The sequence below is a fragment of the Epargyreus clarus genome, unplaced genomic scaffold, assembly GCF_041222505.1.
Source record: "Epargyreus clarus isolate Ecla_fem2 unplaced genomic scaffold, WU_Ecla_fem_2.2 ptg000001l, whole genome shotgun sequence".
NCBI lineage: Eukaryota > Metazoa > Arthropoda > Insecta > Lepidoptera > Hesperiidae > Epargyreus > Epargyreus clarus.
The window spans coordinates 12,255,073-12,276,431 of record NW_027332209.1 but is presented as its reverse complement, the minus strand read 5'-3'; the positions used below and the strand labels follow the sequence as shown (position 1 = coordinate 12,276,431).

Below are 21,359 nucleotides of genomic sequence, written 5' to 3'. Positions count from 1 at the left end.
TATAATTAAGCTTAAAATTAACTTACCTTGTTACTACGTATGTTTGTGAGGGTCAAAACTTAGTATTGAATTTTAAAGCAGTTTACCCCAAGGGATAAAGCTCAAATTTTGCATACAAGTTTGGGTTGGATGATTAGTTTAGTGACATCTGTACCTAATATGGCGTCCGCCCCAAGATGGTGGTTTAATTATTTTACCTGCAGTGCCATATTTCTGAGAAGAATATGAATAACGACGAAGCTTATTTTTTTAACATTTATGTAATATTTCTAAGCAAATCAATTATTTCAAATATTATAATCAATTATTTACAGATCGAAGGTGCATTTGTCATGGGTCTTGGCTATTGGACATCAGAAAAGCTAATTTACGATCGTAAAACTGGAAAGATTCTCACAGATCGAACCTGGACCTACAAGCCTCCGGGGATAAAAGACCTTCCCGCAGATTTCAGGGTTTACTTTCGAAGGAACTCAGTTAACAAATTTGGCGTCCTACAATCCAAAGGTTAGTTACAGAAATTAGATATTTATGCATGATTTCATTTCTAAAACAAAGTTGTTTTACTAAAGGTCATGTAGATACAAAATTTCTAGTTTAGTTCAGTTATTAATGCCGTCGGTTCGAAGAATGTAGGTATTTGCGGATACCATTATAATATTATCTCGATAAATCTAACTTTCCTTTATTTAGGAACAAAACTAATCTCAAAAACTTTATATAACCTAATCTATATTTTCTGATTATTACCCAAAATCGATAACATATTTAGAAGATATTCCATTACGATAAAACTTGTTTATTTAAGAAAGGATGTGAATAAGTAAGTTGTATAAACAATGATAAGATCCATTATTTTCTCTATTTATGTTGAATGTTATTTAAATTAAAATTTGAAATAATATGGGAAATGTTTAAGCGTAAGTCAGTCTGGTCCTATAAATATTTACTTGGCTTTAATTATTCCAAAATATGAAAATGAATAATTTAATTTTGGTTTATTTTGCTCATATGAGATAATATTACATATGAATATAATCATATTACACATAAACCTTAACCTTTGTTACACATTAACATATGGGAATATATTATGTTAATCGACCACCATGATATGTTTCAAAATTAATTTTCAACCCTAATAAACATAAAATAACATTGTTACAATATAATTTGAGTTTGATTTACTGTTCTTATATAAACACATTTTAGGTTCATAATAATCTAAATCAAAGGCTTCAAAGGTATATAAAATAATCTTGAAACCACTAGTTTCGTATTAGTAGTAGAAATGTTAAATCCTTTGCTTTTCAGTGACGGCCTCTCGAAAGATACTTTAATCAAGAAATAAATCGCATCTGTAAGCAAAAGTAGATCAATTTTAAATCCGTATATTGCACCTCCTTTGAGCGGGGGTGAATAGCGCTCAATGCTTCAATGCAAAGTAATAAAGATTTCGCTAGGAGTGTGGGTGCCGGTTGACTTCATAGGACCTCTTATGAACCTGACCTAACCTTGAAGGTGGAAGAACCTTGTGGTTCGACTCAGGCGGCACTACCGCCACACCTATTTCTGCCGTATTACAGCAGTGTTAAGCTCTGCTGTGTTCTGGTTTAAAGGGTGTGGTAAGGAAGACATACTTTTCCGAGGCGTCTGATCCTCATCCTTTCCTCTGATGGCGGCGCACCTGTGGCCGTCCTCACGTAGGAATCTAATCCTATCTGGGGTTGATAACAGATGTCCATTGGCGGCAATAGCCACTTACCATCAGGTGACTACATGCCAGTCTGGTACTCGTATATTATATAAAAACAAAAAACTGAAATCATTAATAAAATATCAAATATGTATGAATGTAAAGCAGTAACCCATTTTCTTGAATCCAGAATCTTTGCTTGATTTCCAACATTCTCAGGAGACGTACCTTAATCAAGAAATGTATCGCGTCTGTATGAAAAGTGGATAACTTTTACTTCTTTATTACGGTGTTGCATCTTTCTTAAGGTAATATTTTACCTGTCCCTGTAGTTTCGGGACCGGAATAGGGCTACGGTATCCCCTGCTAAACAGTCTGACGTAATTTAACATAATTCTAAGATGTCATTGGATTACTTAACATTTTGGGATATAGGTTTGTTTAAAACTACCAAGCAAGCAAACGGTTTTTAGTTTTTTTATCATAACTAGTAGCTTACAGCAAAAACATATTTTTCCTCGCAACGTGTTCATTCACTGTTGAAGAAAGTGGTTAGAAGAAGATCAGTATCGAGAAATAAAACAGTAGAGAATTAGTATAGGGCCGATTATCTAATCTATAGTCTGACTCTATAAAAGACATTATGACACTCCCGGTGACAGCCACTCTCAAATGAACTAAAGATAGAGCTCATCAGAACTCACCGGGGCTTATCAGAACGGTAGATAAAGAAAAAGTCGAAGAAGATACAATATCCGAAATTTTCGCAGCCACTGGAGAACCAGCATTCTGCCTAGCCGTCGTCCTGACTCACGCATTTCGTGAAGCGATCCGCTCAGCTCGCTTGGAGGCTGGCTACGAGGACCAATGGGTGGATATTGGTAAGGATATTATGTAGAGGAAACTATTGATGACATTTTGACTTCATGCTTTATATAAAATGTTACTCCATTTGTCTCCGTTGTCTCCATGTTTTCAAAAGTCAGTGGCGTAACTATACCGTATGAGACCCGTACCAACTTTATTACACGGGGCCCTATGAAAACGCTCAGCAATACGTACTTTGCTGATTGTTGGTCCTGGCTACCGTTTTTTTTAAGACAAATTTAAAGATTTTTTTTTTCGCTTATTTATTATACACAATTCAGAAATTTTATGGTCGCTTTTGCCAGATCTGCCATCCTATAGTTTCGCCACTGTCAAAAGCACTCTCCAGTCATTTAGATTTTATTTTATTTGAACAATTTAGTGATAAGGTGACTCTCAAATAAGGCACGAAATAACTAAACACTATATATGTGGTATGATCACCGTATTACATTTGAGGGTAATGTGGTTACAGAGGGTTCGGTATTCCATTCTTGCTTGTGTTATTCGGGGTTATACGTGTTTGTAGGAACTTAAAGCACCCATATTACTAGAAGTTCTTGTGTGAAAACTTCTTGAATGTGTAAATGAAGAACTTAAAATAAGGGTCAATGCAGTCTTATCTCGAATGTTGAAGCTTCTTTGTGTGTGGTATCATAGCACTGAATTCAATTTCACTATTTTTTCTGTGTTTAAAGTTCTTAGCATTTCGGAGTTTGGCAGACTTGGGTTTATAGTTAAATCAATATTTTGATAATTTCGCCCGAAGGCATTCGAGGAATCTGACGTCTACTGTTATGTTAATATTGGAGATCAACTGATTTAACTTCCGTAAAACGTAAACAGTGAGAGATTTCGAAAACTAACTCTTAAAAACTATCAATAACTATGTTGGATTTGTTCAGTATAAATAATAATATTCCTCAACATAAATAGTCGAATAACTTTTAATAAAATTACTTTATATTAGTTTGTACTCGTAATTATGTTTTTTTTTAATTTCAGAATATCCTTGCACTGTTGAAAATATTTTTTCAGCAGTTGGACATAAATTGGAGCACTTCAAATTACAGTAACTCGATTTTAAGACCCGAAAAAAACTAATTATAGGTATAGTTTATGCGATCGTATTTACCTTTATACAGTTTATTCATAGAATTATTTTGCTATGAATTAAAATAGTATATATTTAAAACATTTTTATCTAGCAAATTTCATTGAATAAAGCACAGACCTAATAAAGATCGGTGGAGTAAACCCTATTAAAACCATGCTATCAACGCCATCTGTTGTGAAGTTTCTTATTGGGAGTTTTCATAAACAAAGCATGTTCAGTATTTAGAACTGGTCGAAATACTGATTATAAATAAAAGGAGTAAATTCAAAATTTAAAGGTTGACGTTTCTGTCATAACACACATTGTACAGACAGTCGGTATTCAGATTTCGTCACGGGACGTATAATATAATTTATATTTATTACGGGGGTCCTGAGGACCTATTTGGAGTCGCGAGTGTGTGTGCATCACGGTCGATCGGTCGCCGAAGGGAGCACCGCACAGTTCTACGGTATTTATACATATATTCACCTACATTATTGTTTCTAGCGCACAAGGGTTCCAAATTATATATCGGATTAGAAACCAGCGACCTAAAATTCTACATTTTGGTCACTTCGAGTCGGGATTCGGGTTTCCGTGCTCGCAAGTATATTCTTGTGTGTTGGTCAACAGTAGTGTAGACATCGGCACACGTCCACGTCGTTTGTAAATACTTTGCCGGATTATAAGTATTTACAGCGGCTGGACAACATCAAAAAACGGGTGTACTCTACAATTATTACGTAGGGATACACGTATTTATTTCGGTTACTATTTTATTTATGTACATCGGGTACTACAAGAAACGTCACCGGTTTTAGGCGTTTTTTCGGATTATTATTAGTGTTTCGGTCGGGCTTGTATTGAGCATTCTCCTGTTTCGGGTTGTGTCGGTTGAAGGTGGTAGAACTCTACGTGGTTCGACTCCGGCAGCACCACCGCCACATCTATTTCTGCCATTACAGCAGTGTTTGGAGCTGCTTTTGGTTTGAAAAAGGTGTGGTAAGGGAGATATACTTAATCGAGGCGTTCCAACTTAGTCCTCAAGAGTAACAGCGCACGTGTGGTCATTTACACCAGGTGGAGGTGGACTGCATGGTCGTTGTCCACTCTATTATTTCGGTCGGTTTTATTTCGGTTTGGATTTTTATTATTGCGGATTATAATTTACATTCGGTAATATTTTGTGCTTTCATATTTGTCAAGTCGGTTGACATATAATTTTGTGACAGCGTTCTATCGGTTTAAATTTAATTTTATTTTTTTCTTATTTCAATTTTTTTGAAATGGCTCCTAAATCTAAACAAAGGTTGAATAAATTAAAATACGATTTAGCAATTCATAATTTGGATTCTATTTACGATCTTTCTCAGCGGGAACCTAAATCTGAAATAGATAAAAATAATTTTAAAATACGGTATCATGATTTGGATCGTAATTATGAAGATTTTACGTCGATGTTTTTGGAACTGCAATCAGAATTGGACGATGGTTCTGATGTGGATTATTCGGACGATTATAAAAAATATAATGGAATATATTATGATATCAAGAGGAAGTTTTTAGAAATATCATCTTCGGAGACTGAACATGGTTCGGAGTTCAGGTCAATGGATGAAGGTGATAAGCGGAAGCGGGTGGTTTTACCACGAATACAAATTCCTACATTTTCGGGAAAAATAGAAGAATTTGTTTCATTTATGGATTTATTTAACTCTTTGATATGTGAAGATAATGCTTTATCTGATTCGGAGAAAATGTATTACTTATTAGGTTCATTGGCTGGAGAGCCAAAGGTTTTATTGCAACACTTATCTATTTCGGGAGATAATTTTTCGGTTGCTATGGATCTATTGAACAATAGATATAATAATAAAAGATTGTTAGCAGATAAACTATTTTATAATTTGTTTTATATTTCGCATGTCACCAAACATTTAAGTTCTATTAAATTATTTTTAAATACATTATTAGAAAATACGAAAGCGCTAGAAAAGATGAACTTTCCGGTTGATCAGTGGACTCATTTATTATTTTACATTAATTTTCAAAAATTAGATAATAGTCTAAAAAAAGGTTTTGAAGAACGATTTACAGGAAAGGAGTTTCCGGAATTTAAGGATTTAATAAGGTTTTTGGAAAATGAACTTAGGATTTTGGAGTCAAGTGGTGATTCACATCGGACATGTGGTACTACTAAAACTCATGAGGCATTTCAGGAAAGTAGGCAGGTAGGCTGCAAATGTTGTAAAAGGGGAATACATCATCTTTCCCAATGTAATAAATTTTTATCTTTAAGGGTGGGTCTTAGGAAAGACTTTATTAAAGAAAATAAACTGTGTTTTAGATGTTTTAACTCTCATAAGATAGCGGACTGTCAATCTTCATGGGTTTGCTTTAAGTGTAAGTCACCTAAGCATCATCATCTTATTCACATGGATTTACCTCACTACCAGACAGCATCGGGCAGTGCAAGGTCGGCGGCGACACCTACTGTGACCGGTAACAGTAGGGCACATGCCTCTAATGTTGTCGCGGATAGGGTGGAGGATAATCCATATACTGCATCTGTTAGCGGATCTAACAGGGCAAATATTACCGTTTCGAATCAAGGTGGTGCTTCGTTGACTTCTAATATGATTAAAGGTAACATGTTTAATCGTACAGTTCTTTTGTCTACGGCCATGGTGCATATTAAGGATGCACATGGTCACTATCAAGAAGCGCGTGCGTTATTGGACAACGGTAGTCAAGGTAGTTTTATTTCGGAGGGTTGTGCCAATAGATTAGGTTTAAGGCGGTTTAGGACGAATGCTTCTACAATCACGGGACTGAGTGGCATACCAGTGGATAGTGGTAGAAATGGGGTTAATTTAACGATTCGACCGCGGTTTTCACGTCGACCGTTATTGGTATCTACCGCTACTATTTTAAATAAAATAACTAATCAGTTGCCTAGTTTCAATTTACCTCAACATATTTGTAGTCATTACAAAGGTTTGCCTCTTGCGGATGAATATTTTTACCTTAGTCGGGAGGTTGATATTTTAATCGGTGCGGATTTATTAGGAGAGGTTATGCTCGGGGATATTGTTAAAATAAATAATAATTTGCCTCACGCTCTACAAACTATTTTTGGTTATGTATTGTCCGGGCCTTTTTCATACGCGGTAAATAATGATAAAGGTGCCCAGAATATTAACGTTTGCCAAACTTTCACGAATATAAAATCGGATAATTTTGTACATAAGGTTAGGGACACTAACGACAATTCTAGTGCCATTGCGGATTGGAGACATTTGGATCATAAAATGAGTCATCAACGGGATGATACACGGCGATATGCGGTAGGTTCGCCATATTTACCAGATACGTTTACGGTAAATAGTTCCTTTTCATCTGTGAGAAAACGGTTCTCTATCATGGAAAGACAACGTGTAAATAAATTTCGGAAAAAGATATTAATTTGATTTAGCGGTTTTACGGTTTTATTTTAGTTATATTTTTTATGGCTTTAGTTCTATTATTATTTTTTATTGGGAAAGGTCTATTGTTTTCATTGTAGAATATTTTGTTTTTTGGTCAAATGGATTGACACATTTAATGGTTTCGTTACCTACGGATAGGGTGAATGCCACCGGGCTATTTCAAACGGAATTTGCTTTTCTTTATTTTAAAGATTTTCTTTTATTATTGGGGATTCGCGGTTAAGGAATCCTAAAGCCTTATGGTGTATATCTTTTGTTTATATTTGTTCTTGTGCAAAGGTTGTACAATTTACTTTTGAATTAGCGAATTACGACGGAAGCTTATCTTGTAGCATTAACTACATTTACTTGTCGGCGGGGTCTTTCACATGTCATTCGGTTCGACTGTGGGACAAATGATAGAGCTGCAAGAAGACATTTAGATTAAAAACAAGATGTTAGGTCAGCAATAACTTTGTTGAAACGAGTAATTTGGGAACTTGTTTTTAACTTATGAAGAGCTGCTAGAAACTGTATTTACCAGGATGGAAGCAGTTCTCAACTCTAGACCATTGTACGGTTACGAAAGATCTTCATGGTTTTAACGCCAGGTCATTTTGTGGGAGGTAAATCTTTATTATTGGAACTGGAATATATCTTGGCGGATTTACCAAACAATAGATTGAAGAGATGTTAATTGGCGCAAGCTCTTTAATAAAGATTTTGGAGAAGACGGAGTAGTATATATCTTCACTCGCTTCAAACTAGAAGTAAATGGCCTAAACCTGGAGGATCACCTACAATCGGAGATTTAAGTTTATGAAAAGAAGAAAACTTGCCTTCTTTAAATCGGAAAATAGATCGGTTTTTGGAGTTACTGCCTGAGAAAGATGGTATTATTCGGATAGTTAAACTGAAAACAACATCGGTTATATTTATTCGGCCTATGGTTAAGTTTTGTGGGCTGCCTTCGGAATAGGGTTGTCACAAACTTGTTTGTGTTAATTTATGTTTATTATATGTTCGGTGTAAGCTTTTATTTTTTGGATTTTGGTTGATAAAGGCTTGGCCTTTCTCGGGCGGGGGTATGTTCAGTATTTAGAACTGGTCGAAATACTGATTATAAATAAAAGGAGTAAATTCAAAATTTAAAGGTTGACGTTTCTGTCATAACACACATTGTACAGACAGTCGGTATTCAGATTTCGTCACGGGACGTATAATATAATTTATATTTATTACGGGGGTCCTGAGGACCTATTTGGAGTCGCGAGTGTGTGTGCATCACGGTCGATCGGTCGCCGAAGGGAGCACCGCACAGTTCTACGGTATTTATACATATATTCACCTACATTATTGTTTCTAGCGCACAAGGGTTCCAAATTATATATCGGATTAGAAACCAGCGACCTAAAACTCTACAAAGCACATAAGAAATTTCATCCAAATCTTAAATTTTTTTTCGAGAAACGTATACAGTTAAGACAAGAAAAAGTTTTATTTTACAAATAAGTGTTTCACATTGTAAGATGTATGTGGTATATCTTCTAAAGTTATTAATTTAGTACTTAAGTATTATATTAAGAATTTTATATCATTAGCCCTTAATATATATGACAGGCGTACTCTGGTTAAGACGGTCTATTTAAATTTTTTATGTGATTTTACTAACATGCATGCGTAAACTAAATATTATTTGTATTAGGGGCCGTTCACGTATTACGTAACGCAATTTTTGAAGATTTTTGACCCCCCCTCCCCCCGTTGTAACGCACCGTAACGTTTTTCTTTACCCCCCCCCTCCCCCTCTCTAAACGTTACGTAACACTCAAGTGTCAATGTTTACCTTAAACTCGCTAAAAAGTTATGTTATAGTTTTTATCCTTGGGCGTGTTCAGCCGAACTAGGTGTCCTGAGTATTCTAAGTTAGCTTAAGTATAGTCAAAGCATATATACTGCTATACTGTACTATACTTAGTCTAACTCAGAATACTCGGGACTCAGTTCGGCTGAACCCACTCATTCAAGGGATTCCCCGTAAACGTAAATCAAAAGGGTTGCCAATTTAGGAGTATAAATTCTCTATTTTTTTATTAAAAAATGTTACGTAACGTGTATTAAGAAAGACCCCCTCCCGCCCCTGTAACGCATCGTAACGTTTTACAAGACCCCCCCTCCCAAATTGCGTTACGTAATACTTGAACGCCCCCTTATAACCTAAATAAAAATATCACAATTCATTTGGTAGTTTACTTTAAACATATTGTTTTATATTACCCTTTTATTCACCTGATCAATGGTAGCAACTGACGCCCATGGACATCCATAATCATCCCAATAAGATTAGATTCCCTCCTAAAAACAGATGCGTTGATAGTGCTGCTACCCTTAAGGACTAAGTTGGAACGCCTCGAATATGCATGTCGGTTAAGTATAAATACTTTTTATTTTATTTTACTGATTTTGTCATATTACGAACTTTCAACAACCTAATTTCTCACGAGTTTTCTCTCATATATCTTTAACTCCGTCCCAAAGATTTGGAAGAAATCGCTTATAAGCGATAAAACCGCCTCTTTGAATACCGTTTCTAATATTATTTTATGTGTTCCTAGTATTATGGTGTGCAAATAAATAGTTTTTGTATGTTTGTTTATTTGAGTCTTCCTGCACTAGTCAAAATTATTCGGTAAAGGTATTATAAAAAAACATTTTTCAATATACACTTTGAAGAATTGAAGGTAATACTAGATACCTAGTTAGTAGAACTAAGTTATCACTGTCATAGAAATATTTGATATTATTGCCCTTTTATTAACTTTACTGGAATACTGTCTTGAATAGCCGAGTTTACGCCCACCTAGTTAGTGATGGTACTGTTTCCACGTTTCGACGTCAATTTTTTGGGTGTCGTAATCCACATTGGAGAGGCGTGGTGGAGTATGTTCAATACAGAGGTATAGGAAATATAAACCGGAGCTTAGTTACAGCAGTATTCAGCGCTGCTGTACTCCGGTTTGCCTTACGCCACGTAAGGGCTCGAACACAAAACTGCGATGCGACGCGATGCGAATTCGAAACGCAGAAAATTGCGATGCGAATTGCTGCGATGCGATATCGTGCGGCGTAGCGTCTCTCAGGGTGACCAACAACAACAACCACTGTGCGATGCGAATCAATTCGCAAGTTCTTGCGATGCATCGAGGGAGCTCGCAGATTTTTGCGATGCGACGTCGCATCGCAGTTTTGTGTACGAACCCTTAGGGCGACATACTTAACAGATTCGTTTCAACTTAGTACACAGGGACAGCAACGCACTTGTGGCCGACTTCAAGGGTTGATTACAGATGTCTGTGTGCGGAATAATTCATTAGCGGCATCATTATGGACTGCATGCTCCTTTGCTACAATTACTATGAGATAAATAAAAAAACAAAAACATAAACTTGATTTTTATTTAATTTGATATCTTTTTTACCTGTTGTCGTGGCCTATAATAATTATTCTAGCACTGGGACTTGCACTTAGCACCTTGGACATTTTTGCAATGTTTAATTGATTTTAATAAATAACAAAAAGTAAACCGCAATACCAAACTATAAAAATATTAGTAAATTACTTACAGTTAATCGGATAGTTAATGCCGTTACTGTGCCTCCTACAATGGAAACAGTTCCTCTCAATTGTCTGTTTGAGTTGGAAAAGTATAGGGCGTGAGACATAAAATATTCATAAGTTTTAAACTAGGCGTGACAGTTGACACTTATGGAAAAACGGCTATGAAGTTGTAAGGATGAAGAAATGACTTAGACTCCTAATCCACTATTCTACGTTCCCATACCCAAGACTTAATTGAGGTTCATGTTTGAAATTGCAATAGAATAAAGATTATGTTGGCATTATATTGTGCACATTACAAATCTCACTCAGCGATACATACTCTGTAGAACGTCCCTTGACATTAATACAATTAAACTATCTGTATTTTTTAATTTTGGCAGACTGGCTTTTATGATGCTTGTATAATGCTTCTTGAAGGATGTCGAACAATTTTTTGTAATAAGTAGTAAACTAGCGTGCAGTCCATTTGTATGTAATTAGCAATTACCGCCCTTGGACATCTGCAAACAACCTCTAACAATGGCCAGATTCCTCTCTGAGGTCGGCCACAGACGCGCTGCTATTCCAGAAGTCTAGACTAATGTGCCTCATAAAAGTATTTCTCCCTTACCACACCCATAGATTAGTAAAGATACTTCGCCGTCTTGAAATTGAATGAAGCCACAAATGGTTTATTAGTAAGTTCTTTTTTTGAATTCTTGACAAATAAAAACATTTTTAGAGAAAATTTACGAATAAATAACTAATACTGCGTAATTTACATAATAAATAAATAATTATTTCAAATATTTTAGGGGCATTTTAGCACGGAGACGTGGCAAAACTTTTTTACGCAACTATTTCAATTCTCAAAACTGGGTACATTTTCTTGTTAGGAGTGAGTAGTCTTTACTAATCTATGACCACACCTTTCAAACCAGAACACAGCAGCGCAACATTGCATTTATTAGGCAGCAATCGGTATGGAGGCGGTGTCTCAAGGATCGAAACACAAAGGGTTCTACCGTCTTAAAACACCCTTGTAAACAAATTAATATATATTTTACATTCACTAGTCGTACGACATGTAATCCCGACATCTTACCCCTCATTTTTATGTATCCCGCATTTCCGGTCAAGGGATGTTATTACCCCTATTCATTTGCTTTTGGTGTGACGTAAAGTTTTATAGCGTCGGATAGATTTAGAATAAAGTATCTCACTTGTACAATACTAGCGTAACTAGGCGGATTTTTTCATGCCTATTTATATATGTAAGCGAGAATCGAATACTAATTCTCCATGCTCACATACTTATACTCTTAGATGCATGGCGATCCGTAGAACACTATTCAGTTCATATGTTACAGCGAAAAAATATTGAAGATGAGAAAACCCTGTGTGGTTCCAGAGGCATCACCACCACACCTATTTCTGCTTCATGTGAATGTGAATATTTTGAAGTTGAAGCCAGAATTTTTCTGGGTAAAAGGTGTTGGAAGGGTAATACCCTAGGCGTTCCAACTTACTCGCCTTATGAAAAATCAATGTAATGTCTAATTTTTGTGTACCCATAATCGAAATTCGACAATTGTTAGTAGGCACAAATTGTCAAATTAAGACCTATCGTAGCAAAATAGATAGATTGTATATTAATAACGAGTGTTATTCTTCAGGGGTAGCATCGCATCTGACTGGTAAAAAAATATATAATTTTACGTGTATAAAATATAAATTAAATACGTACATAGCTCCATAGATGAAGAAATTTCCACTTCCAATACGTCCTCAGTAAAACTCCTGAACACTCTTACCCTAATTACAGTACGTGACATATGGGTATCACTACCGATGGCCAGTAGGCGGTCACAGTACAGTCGTTGACAGAAGTGATTCGAAATTACCTTTATTTTTTTAAATTTTCTTTTACTATTTGATATTGATCGACTTTTTGACACTATAATTTGCTGGTCCGCTTTTTCATACAATTTCATTTTCTACTATATACGAGTAAGTTGCGTCTCGACATTTCTCAGATTATTTTTGTAATAATGGCAATATCATAACTGGAATATACTTAATACGTGTTAACATTTTGTCCGTCTAACTAAATTTTGTAATGTCAGATGAAGCAATTTCTGCCTACTAACATCAGTGTGTATCTGCTGTGTCCCGCTTTGAACGGTGTGGTAAGGGAGACATACTTATCCGGGACGTTTAAACTTAGTCCTCAGGAATAACAACACACCTGTGGCCCAGGTAAAAATGTTATCTGAGGTTAATTTCAGATAACCATGAACTACTGTTCAGTAAGAGAACATACAGTTCATCTCAGAGTTAGTGATTACTACTGTAATCACTAACTCTGAGATGAACTGTATGTTCTCTTATTTGCTACTGTAATATAAAAAAAGTAATGTAATTAAAAGACGGACTTAGAAAAAAAAAATCCTTCCTTTTCCCACAACACTTCTGATCATAAGTATACTAGTGCACCGCGCCCATAGAAAGCGTTGCAATAACACCAAGTGTGCCAGCGTCTCGCCGTACAGACACACGTACGTATGTTTGATGTTGATATTTAATATTGTGTCACTCATTGTTATATTGAATATTATTGAGTTTTGGTTTAGGTTTAGGATGAGTAACTGAGTATTAAATTTGTTGAAATGATATTGGGGTGCTTTGATTTAAGATTTGAATACATGGCAATAGATTTTTAAGGCTGATCTGACAAAAGTTTAAAAATATTACAGTTTTGTGCGTAACGTAAAAATATGCAATCCCATAACGAACAGGGTGAAAATAATTTTAAATTTTAAAAATATCTGGCAGAAAGTAGTAACGCTTAAAAAACCGGAAGAAAAAACAAGTTGTTAGCTTGTTGATGGTTGAGGTTCGGTGAGGTTAGGAGATATAAGGTATTTTTGTTCAATTCTCAGGAATTGCTTGTAGTAACTTCAGCTATGGTTCTATCTTAGTTAAATCTATGCTGTACATAAGAACAGATCCACGAGAAGTTTTAGATGTTCTTATTACATCTTTAAAAAGTCACAAAGGGACAGAGAGGTGATTTCGAATTCGGTTTGGAAGCTGTTATAAAACAGGGCATAAAATGATAGGTTTGTCTTGACGATTGCAAATTTCATTCTTAGTAAAGAGTCTTTTCATAACACAATGGTCTAAGTTATATTTAAAAGCTTTTCTCTAAATTATATAAGACTATAACATGAGTCGCCGATGCTTAAGCATTAAGCTTCATAATTAGAAAGTTAATTAATGATGAGCTTGCAACTGTGTGGCCAAGGCTACTTGTTCATGCAATTAGGGGTGGCATATTTGTATAAGGTATTTTTTCTAATCTGTAGTAGTAGGAAAATCGAATCGATGAAATCCATTTTGTATCAAAGTCATCCTGGCCGTATGAATAATACAAAAATGAAAACTCTTTAATATCAAAACGTATGAACGAATTAATTTTCTCAAAAAATAGAGTATTTCTTAACTTTTTCATAAATATTTAAGTACTTCTTAGAGTTTAATCCTTATAAGCGACACTATCAAATAACGTAATACTATAGTTTTTTTCCTCAAAATGACTTTTTTCCACTGTTAGTACCCACAAAAGAAAGTAGGTAGCAACCCTAGGAGCATTAATGTACGTACTCATTTTTTCAACTAGTAATATCCGCAAAAGAAAGTCGGTAGCATCCCTAGTGGCAGCAATGTACGTCATTTACGTGAGAACCAAGCCACACTCCTGAATTCAGCATTCCTTATTCACGTCGTTTAGGTACAGTCTATAATCATCCGCAATCTAAGTATCGGTTGACCGTGATTTTTTATTATTACCCCCGATTCAGTTCTATAATAGATAGAGGCTTTACAAAAATCGATCATTTGTCAGTGCGGCTTAGTGCAAGAACGATATACGGTAGAAATTAATTTGCAATAACTAAGAATCGTTATGTAAATATTTAAATAAATGTTATAATCGAATATTTCTAGTGGTAAAGTTGAGACTTGAGTTGAGATTACATATTTTAGGAGTAAGATTGGGAAATTTAATAAAAAAAAATGATATTTTCTTAATATTTTTTTATTCCAAAGATGCTGTAAATTTGTCGCAAGTGGAATCAAAGGCAGCGCTTTTTCTCGTAAATTTTTCTAGATTTCCAACTTCATATAGATCTAATATTATAGGGGGTTAATTACAAATATCCTTGGGGGGTGTAGCCACTTTCTATATCACGTGAACTGCGTGTTCCTTTGCATCTTTAAATTAAAAATAAATATGAGATCTACTTATCATTAATTGAAGCCCCAAATTGTATACCTTTCATTAAAGGACAATTTTCTTATTTTCCGCATAGCCCTGCGGCTTGCGTCAATGTTATCTGATGCTCAAAATTTATACAATGTTGTATGATTTTTTTATAACATTGAACTAGCAAATGCAGCAACCATGCAGTTCATCTGATTGACACTGCCGCCCATGGATATGTGTGACCAATTCCATATACATAGATCAAGCGTTCTTGATGGAGGGGTATACATGCTTTGATGTTCCTGATGGTCGCGTTAAACCTTGTCGAAGGTTTTAAGACATCACGCATATCCATCTTCAAGACTATCAATGCACCAATCAACAAGAAAGTTTTGGTTTAGATTTCTATTAGGTTTTGTGATTGCTTCTCTATGCTTCAAAGCACTGTTTCCCTATTTGATTTAACAGGAAATGCAGATTATGAATACGCAATAACTTAATGTATTCCAATAAACAACTGTATGTCCTTAATAATAAATGCGTCGCTTCCCTTGAGAACAAAGACGAGCTGCTTAGATATTTGGAAAATTTAAGTGGATATTCCAAGCGATTTTCATTTGCAGATGATCATGCAGTTCCCCAAGCACTTGAAGATAGCTGCCGGCTTCACCGGCGCTGCCATCTTCGGCATCGTCTTCGGATGGGCGATGTTTCCTGCAATCCTCAAGAGTCAACTGAAAAAGGTATATATGGATGATATTACCACCATCTCACTAATTGTCTCTTTGTAGGAGAATCTAAGGGCTTGAATATAGAACATAGAAGTAGATGAGCTGTCTTTAAGCTAAAATTTTGGTTTAGTGAAGCAGACATGCGCAGTGACTTGGGCCGACTCCACCAATCTACTACTGGATATTCTTTCATCTAGTTCGCTGGTTTAACAAGGCAGTAAAATATATCAGGGATGACATTATACTCAAAATAATATGCCTACTCATTCAATGGTGCTTTCAGGAAATTGCTGTTTCCACTTGAAGGACTATAGATGAGTATTTCGCAAGGTGCAATATTAAATAATACATTCGTTTCGACTGTTACGGAACTCCCATAACCAAATCCCTTACAAATAAATTAATAATTATCACCACCGCGCAAGTATTTGGAGTTAATCCACGCAAAACAATTCATTCAATGGCGTTCTCCGGAAATTTGAAAGTGTAATATCTACCCATTAAAGAAAACATTAGTTTCGACTGTTACGTTACAGCTATATCCAAATCCCTTGCAAATAAATAATTAATTGTAATCCCCGCGCAAATATTTGGCGTTAATCCACACAAAACAACATGCTTCGTTCAATAGCGTTGTCCGGAAATTGCTGTTTCTACTTGAAGGACTGCGAGGAAGTATTTCGCAAGGTGCAATATTTACCCATTAAATTATACATTCGTTTCGACTGTTACGAAACTACTATAACCAACCCCTTGCAAATAAATAATTAAGTGTAACCACCGCGCAAGTTTAGCATTAAGTCAAGCAAAACAATGACTCAATCAATTGACTTCTCCGGAAATTGCCGTTTCTACTTGAAGGCCAGGAAGTATTTTGCGAGATGTAACATCTGCCTATTAAAGAAAACATTTGCTTGGACTACTACGGAGCTCCCATAACCAACCCCTTGCAAATAAATAATTAATTGTAATCCCCGCGCAAATATTTCGCGTTAATCCACGCAAAACAACATGCTTCGTTCAATAGCGTTGTCCGGAAATTGCTGTTTCTACTCGAAAGACCGCGAGGAAGTATTTTGCAAGGTGTACAACCTCTATACCTTTACCTATGTCATTTGTCGGAACCCGAGGTCAGTGAATGAGAAATCGGGAAATTGTCGAGGAAAAGCGTGTGGGTACTGTGCTTGCTTTCCAATGAAATGTTTGTTTCTGAAGGTGTGTTTACGCGTGAACTGTGCCCTTACCATGAGTTTTTACGTTTTGACAAATATGACTGTTTTGGTATTTGTTCACGTATTCCAAATTTATATATGCCCATACAAATTCCAATCAGCGCCCGTAGCGGATTGTATCAGAACTATGGTGTCAGTAACGTAACATTAAATGTCTAAATTGACAAAATGACGCTTTATGTTTTGTCTCTCACTTACTTAGTCTAGTAAAGCAAACGGAATAGAATAATGGATTGAGTAAACGTAACGTAAAATTGTGGGATGTTTTGAAAACTTATGGTAAGGGTACTGGTTAAAAAGACGCTATGACATTGGATATCTAAGATGCACTGTTATAACATTCATCCAATATGTGTTATGGTTCTAATAGACATGCCACTTTTCATATCGGCAATCAACAATTGGAACAAGTTTGAGGCACTCGAGTACTTGAAGCTCCCATTCAGAAATGGAATGATATTAAGTCGAAAATAATTATGACTTACAGCTCTGAAACTGTTGTGTTGTAGTAGTGATTTAATTCCACAGAATTCATATAGATTAAAATACTTATATACTTACGAGTATATACTTATTTTTGGTCTTCTACTTAAGTTTTAATTTTTTTAAAAGGAAATGGCGTTATCAAAGAAAACCGACGTGCGTCAAATGTGGGAAAAGATCCCGTTCCCTCTGGACTTCAAGGTGTATCTCTTCAACTACACGAATGCTGAAGAGGTCCACAAAGGCGCCATACCGATTGTAAAGGAAATTGGTCCCTATCATTTTGAGTAAGCTTTTTATACATATTTTTATTATATTCCAGAACATAAAAGGATTCGAAGTTGATAGAACTCTTTGGCGTTCGACTCCGGCGGCACCACCGCCACACCTATTTCTACCTAATAACAGCAGTGTTAGGCGCTGCTGTGTTCCGATTTGAAGGGTGTGGTAAGGGAGACAGACTTTTCCGAGGCGTTCCAGCTTGGTCCTCAGGGGAAGCGGCGCATCTGTGGCCGACCTCAAGTAGGAATATCTAATCCTATCTGGAATTGATTACAGATGTCCATGTGCGGCAGTGGCCTCTTACCATCAGGGGGACTGCATGCTCGTCTGCTTCTCCTATATTATAAAAAAAAGACTACAAAAGGCATTAAGTAAGGAAAAAGTTATACAGCACAAGTGAGGTCACATGATATTCAGTTGGGACCTAAAACGTCACAATACACAAAGTGCGCATTCTCCAAATATACTAACAAAGTGTGAATTTAAACCTTCTTTACAATTATACCTTCCTTCTCTCAACTCACGTTGAAAAAGGTAGCCATTAAACAAATTACTGTCAGCCATTCGCGTGTCACGCAAACTTTATAAAAACTCCTACCTTTTAATTAATAAAATACTACGTTGGAGATATATAATTACGACCGGACGAGTACGTAAAAATACAGCAACTAAATGTTATTTGTTTTAGTAATGTCATTGAACATAATAAGGATTAAGTATCAATTTATCTTGGGCTATAATTATTTTTCATTATCTCTGAAACATTTCATCTTGTCTCTTGATTTCAACAACTATACACATGGACATTTTTTGCAGCGATTTTTCAATCGCCAAAAGACCGCTAAAGTCGCAAAGCTATTGCTCAATGTCGCCCAACAGTCGAGATTTAGTAGCAATACAGACCCATGTTCACATAACGTGCTACGGAATCGCACACATGGAGACTTTTTTTCAGCGATTCAATCGCAAAGACTAAAATAAATTCGCGATGCTGTCGCATTGCTCATGCTGTTGATTGATGTAGAACGAAACAATCGAGTGTAAGTAGCAATACAGACTCGCGTTCACATAACGTGCTACGGAATCCCTGTAAAAAGTCGCCATGTGTAACCCCGCTAAAAGATGGTAGAATTCTTTATGTTTCGACCCGGGATGCAGCGTCATCTATTTCTTCTTATGAACAATAGTGTCAAGCGCTGGAATGTTCTGTTAGAGTGTGGTCCTCAACCAGCAACATATCAGAGACCAGCCGCGGGTAGAACTCCAATCCTGTGGTTAACTACGTAAAGGTGTCAGTAGCCACGTGCATCAATGCAATCCGCATTGACCTGGTGCTTTCATTAGTCTTCCTACATCACACCACTCGCTGAAGAATGAGGTTCTATTTTACAGATTAACTCCACGGATCGGTTTTCGCGCTATTTTTTGTGCAGGAACGTAAAAACAAAAAAAAATTGGGAATGAACTTCCTTCTGAAGTATTCCCGGAATAATAGTGCAAAAATGTGTTTTTTTCAAGGCCGTCGATGCATTGGCGACTCCTGTATCTGTTACACAATAGTATTTTCGAGACCAAAGATTCTCAACTGGAGATAACATTTATTACTTCTAGTAGTAATAACGTGCTTACTGTCAGCTAGTTCACAATTTAGAGCCCCATTCCTCTATAAGTTACATAAGCTTGCTATGTGTCTGGCTTCAAAGCAAATATGGTCAACTCGGTAACTTCTATTTAGAAAGGATTTGGAAGTTATATGTAGTTGTCTTCTTAAATTTAGAGTGGGATTTTAAAATTCTTCAAAATAAGGATGGGAAATAGGAATGAATCTCTATACTTACTAGTTTTTGCCAATCGGTGTAAATTCGACTTACTTATGATGATTATTATAGGAAATCTGAGCATTTTCCCAACCACGGATGGTAATGTTTTTTGAGCGTATGTACGTACGTCTTATTCTTAGGTTCTACAGCTTTAAGGCCGAGACCGCACTGCGATTAAACGCAGGCTGAATAAAAACAGCTGAAATCGCCAAAACGCATACGAACACGCACTGCGGTTTTCTTTTGGCTTAATTTTATTTCAGTCTCATCATGGATTTCAGGCGAACAGCACGTGTTATGGGGTTAGATTCATCGCTCGCCCATCGAGACTGAATAAAACACCAATGATATTTAAAACTATAGATATGTTACCTGCCCGCTTCGCTATCACTACTTGTGGAAAGAATACGTTATCTCTTTTTTGTCAGTTATGTAATTATGGCGGACCAAACACGAAAAATAATCAAGATATAATGATTTCTCCTCATTTACTTTTAATATGTGATTCCATGAAACTTGTGTATTTTTTTTACATAATTTCTACATTTACGCATTGCACAAGAAGGCATTTTGAGGCTTAGAAGACTAAAACAATAACGTTTAACGTGTACAGTGACATACATACGTGTCAGTTACTACGCCGCGCGAGAGGAACTGGAGTCGATTCACTCCAATTGGTGTATTTTGTATATTTCATGTTTTACGCGTTCCGATTCGGTAGTAGTTTAAGAAAATATTGTAACTGACAATTTGTAAGTGCCGCCGTTGGCCTATACAAAATAAATATATTTCATTTCATTTCATTTCATACCCGCTAGTAACATATCTTTACTTTATATCAATGCGCCACCATACAATTACTATGGGAGACAAAAAAACCGCGCTTTAAACAAGCCGCGGTCAAAATGTAACAATAAATCAGTCGCCTGAAAAAGTCACTAGTGCGTGCACTTGTATAGAAAGCAATATGTTTTATATTTTTGCGGTTTCAGTCTTGCGGTTAAACGCGTTTAATCGTAGTGCGTTCTCAGCCTAACGGCTCGACGATTTGTAATATATGCATTGTCGTTGGATTTCTATTGTGTGAGTGACCATAGACTATTTTTAAACAGTTGGGTTTTAGTTTTTATTATAATTGCTAGTTAATCAGTAATGATAATGATCATCAATATATATGAAAGGAAAAAGCGTCAAACAGTATTGGTAGACAAACATAGGAGGAAATGAATTATTATAGAGAAAACTCTATCTGAAGCAGATCACAGATGCGTTGCTATCCAGAGGTCTAAAACGATCACTTCTGTAATTCAGCCGGTATCCACACATTTCCACTGAAATTCACTCTAGACATGCCTCCTCTACCACCTTTCAATGTCTTCTCAACTCTTTAATTGAATTAAAATATTGAATTTATTTATTTCGATCAGATTTACTTCCAGACGAAACCCAATTTTATGTAAATGCGCAGTGTATATGACAGTTTAAATGTACGAGTAAGTTCGGCTAAGGTTTACAAATTACAAGTCAATTCCTGATAGGCCACCTAATTTCACAAAAATATGAAAAAAATATACCAGATTTTAAGGGGGTAGAACCCTTTGTGGATTGACTCTGGTGGCACCACCGCCACATATGTTTCTGCCTCATAACAGCAGTGTTAAACGCTGATGTGTTCTGGTTTGAAGAGTGTTGTAAGGGAGACATACTTTTCTGAGGTGTTCCAGCTTAGTAATCAGGGGTAGCGGCGCATCTGTAGCCGACCTCAGGTAGGAATATCTAATCCTATCTGGGGATCATTACAGATGTCCATGGGCG

General features: G+C 36.1%; 2 protein-coding genes across 2 annotated transcripts in view; one reads left to right on the top strand and one right to left on the bottom strand.

Annotated features, from left to right (window-relative positions):
* Positions 1 to 12,548, bottom strand: part of LOC140750682 (pancreatic lipase-related protein 3) — a 58,366-nt gene extending 45,818 nt beyond the window's left edge. Inside the window, exon 1 of the mRNA XM_073084409.1 lies at positions 12,477 to 12,548. Within this exon, the coding sequence (XP_072940510.1) occupies positions 12,477 to 12,486 (10 nt within the window). The 5' untranslated portion in view covers positions 12,487 to 12,548. The remainder of the gene's footprint in view (positions 1 to 12,476) is intronic.
* The window catches only part of LOC140750604 (xanthine dehydrogenase-like), a 39,091-nt gene that overhangs the window by 6,476 nt on the left and 11,256 nt on the right, over positions 1 to 21,359 (top strand). Inside the window, exons 13-18 of the mRNA XM_073084292.1 lie at positions 315 to 507; positions 2,467 to 2,577; positions 3,569 to 3,635; positions 8,625 to 8,664; positions 15,632 to 15,739; positions 17,572 to 17,729. Of these exons, the coding sequence (XP_072940393.1) occupies positions 315 to 507; positions 2,467 to 2,577; positions 3,569 to 3,635; positions 8,625 to 8,664; positions 15,632 to 15,739; positions 17,572 to 17,729 (677 nt within the window). The remainder of the gene's footprint in view (positions 1 to 314; positions 508 to 2,466; positions 2,578 to 3,568; positions 3,636 to 8,624; positions 8,665 to 15,631; positions 15,740 to 17,571; positions 17,730 to 21,359) is intronic.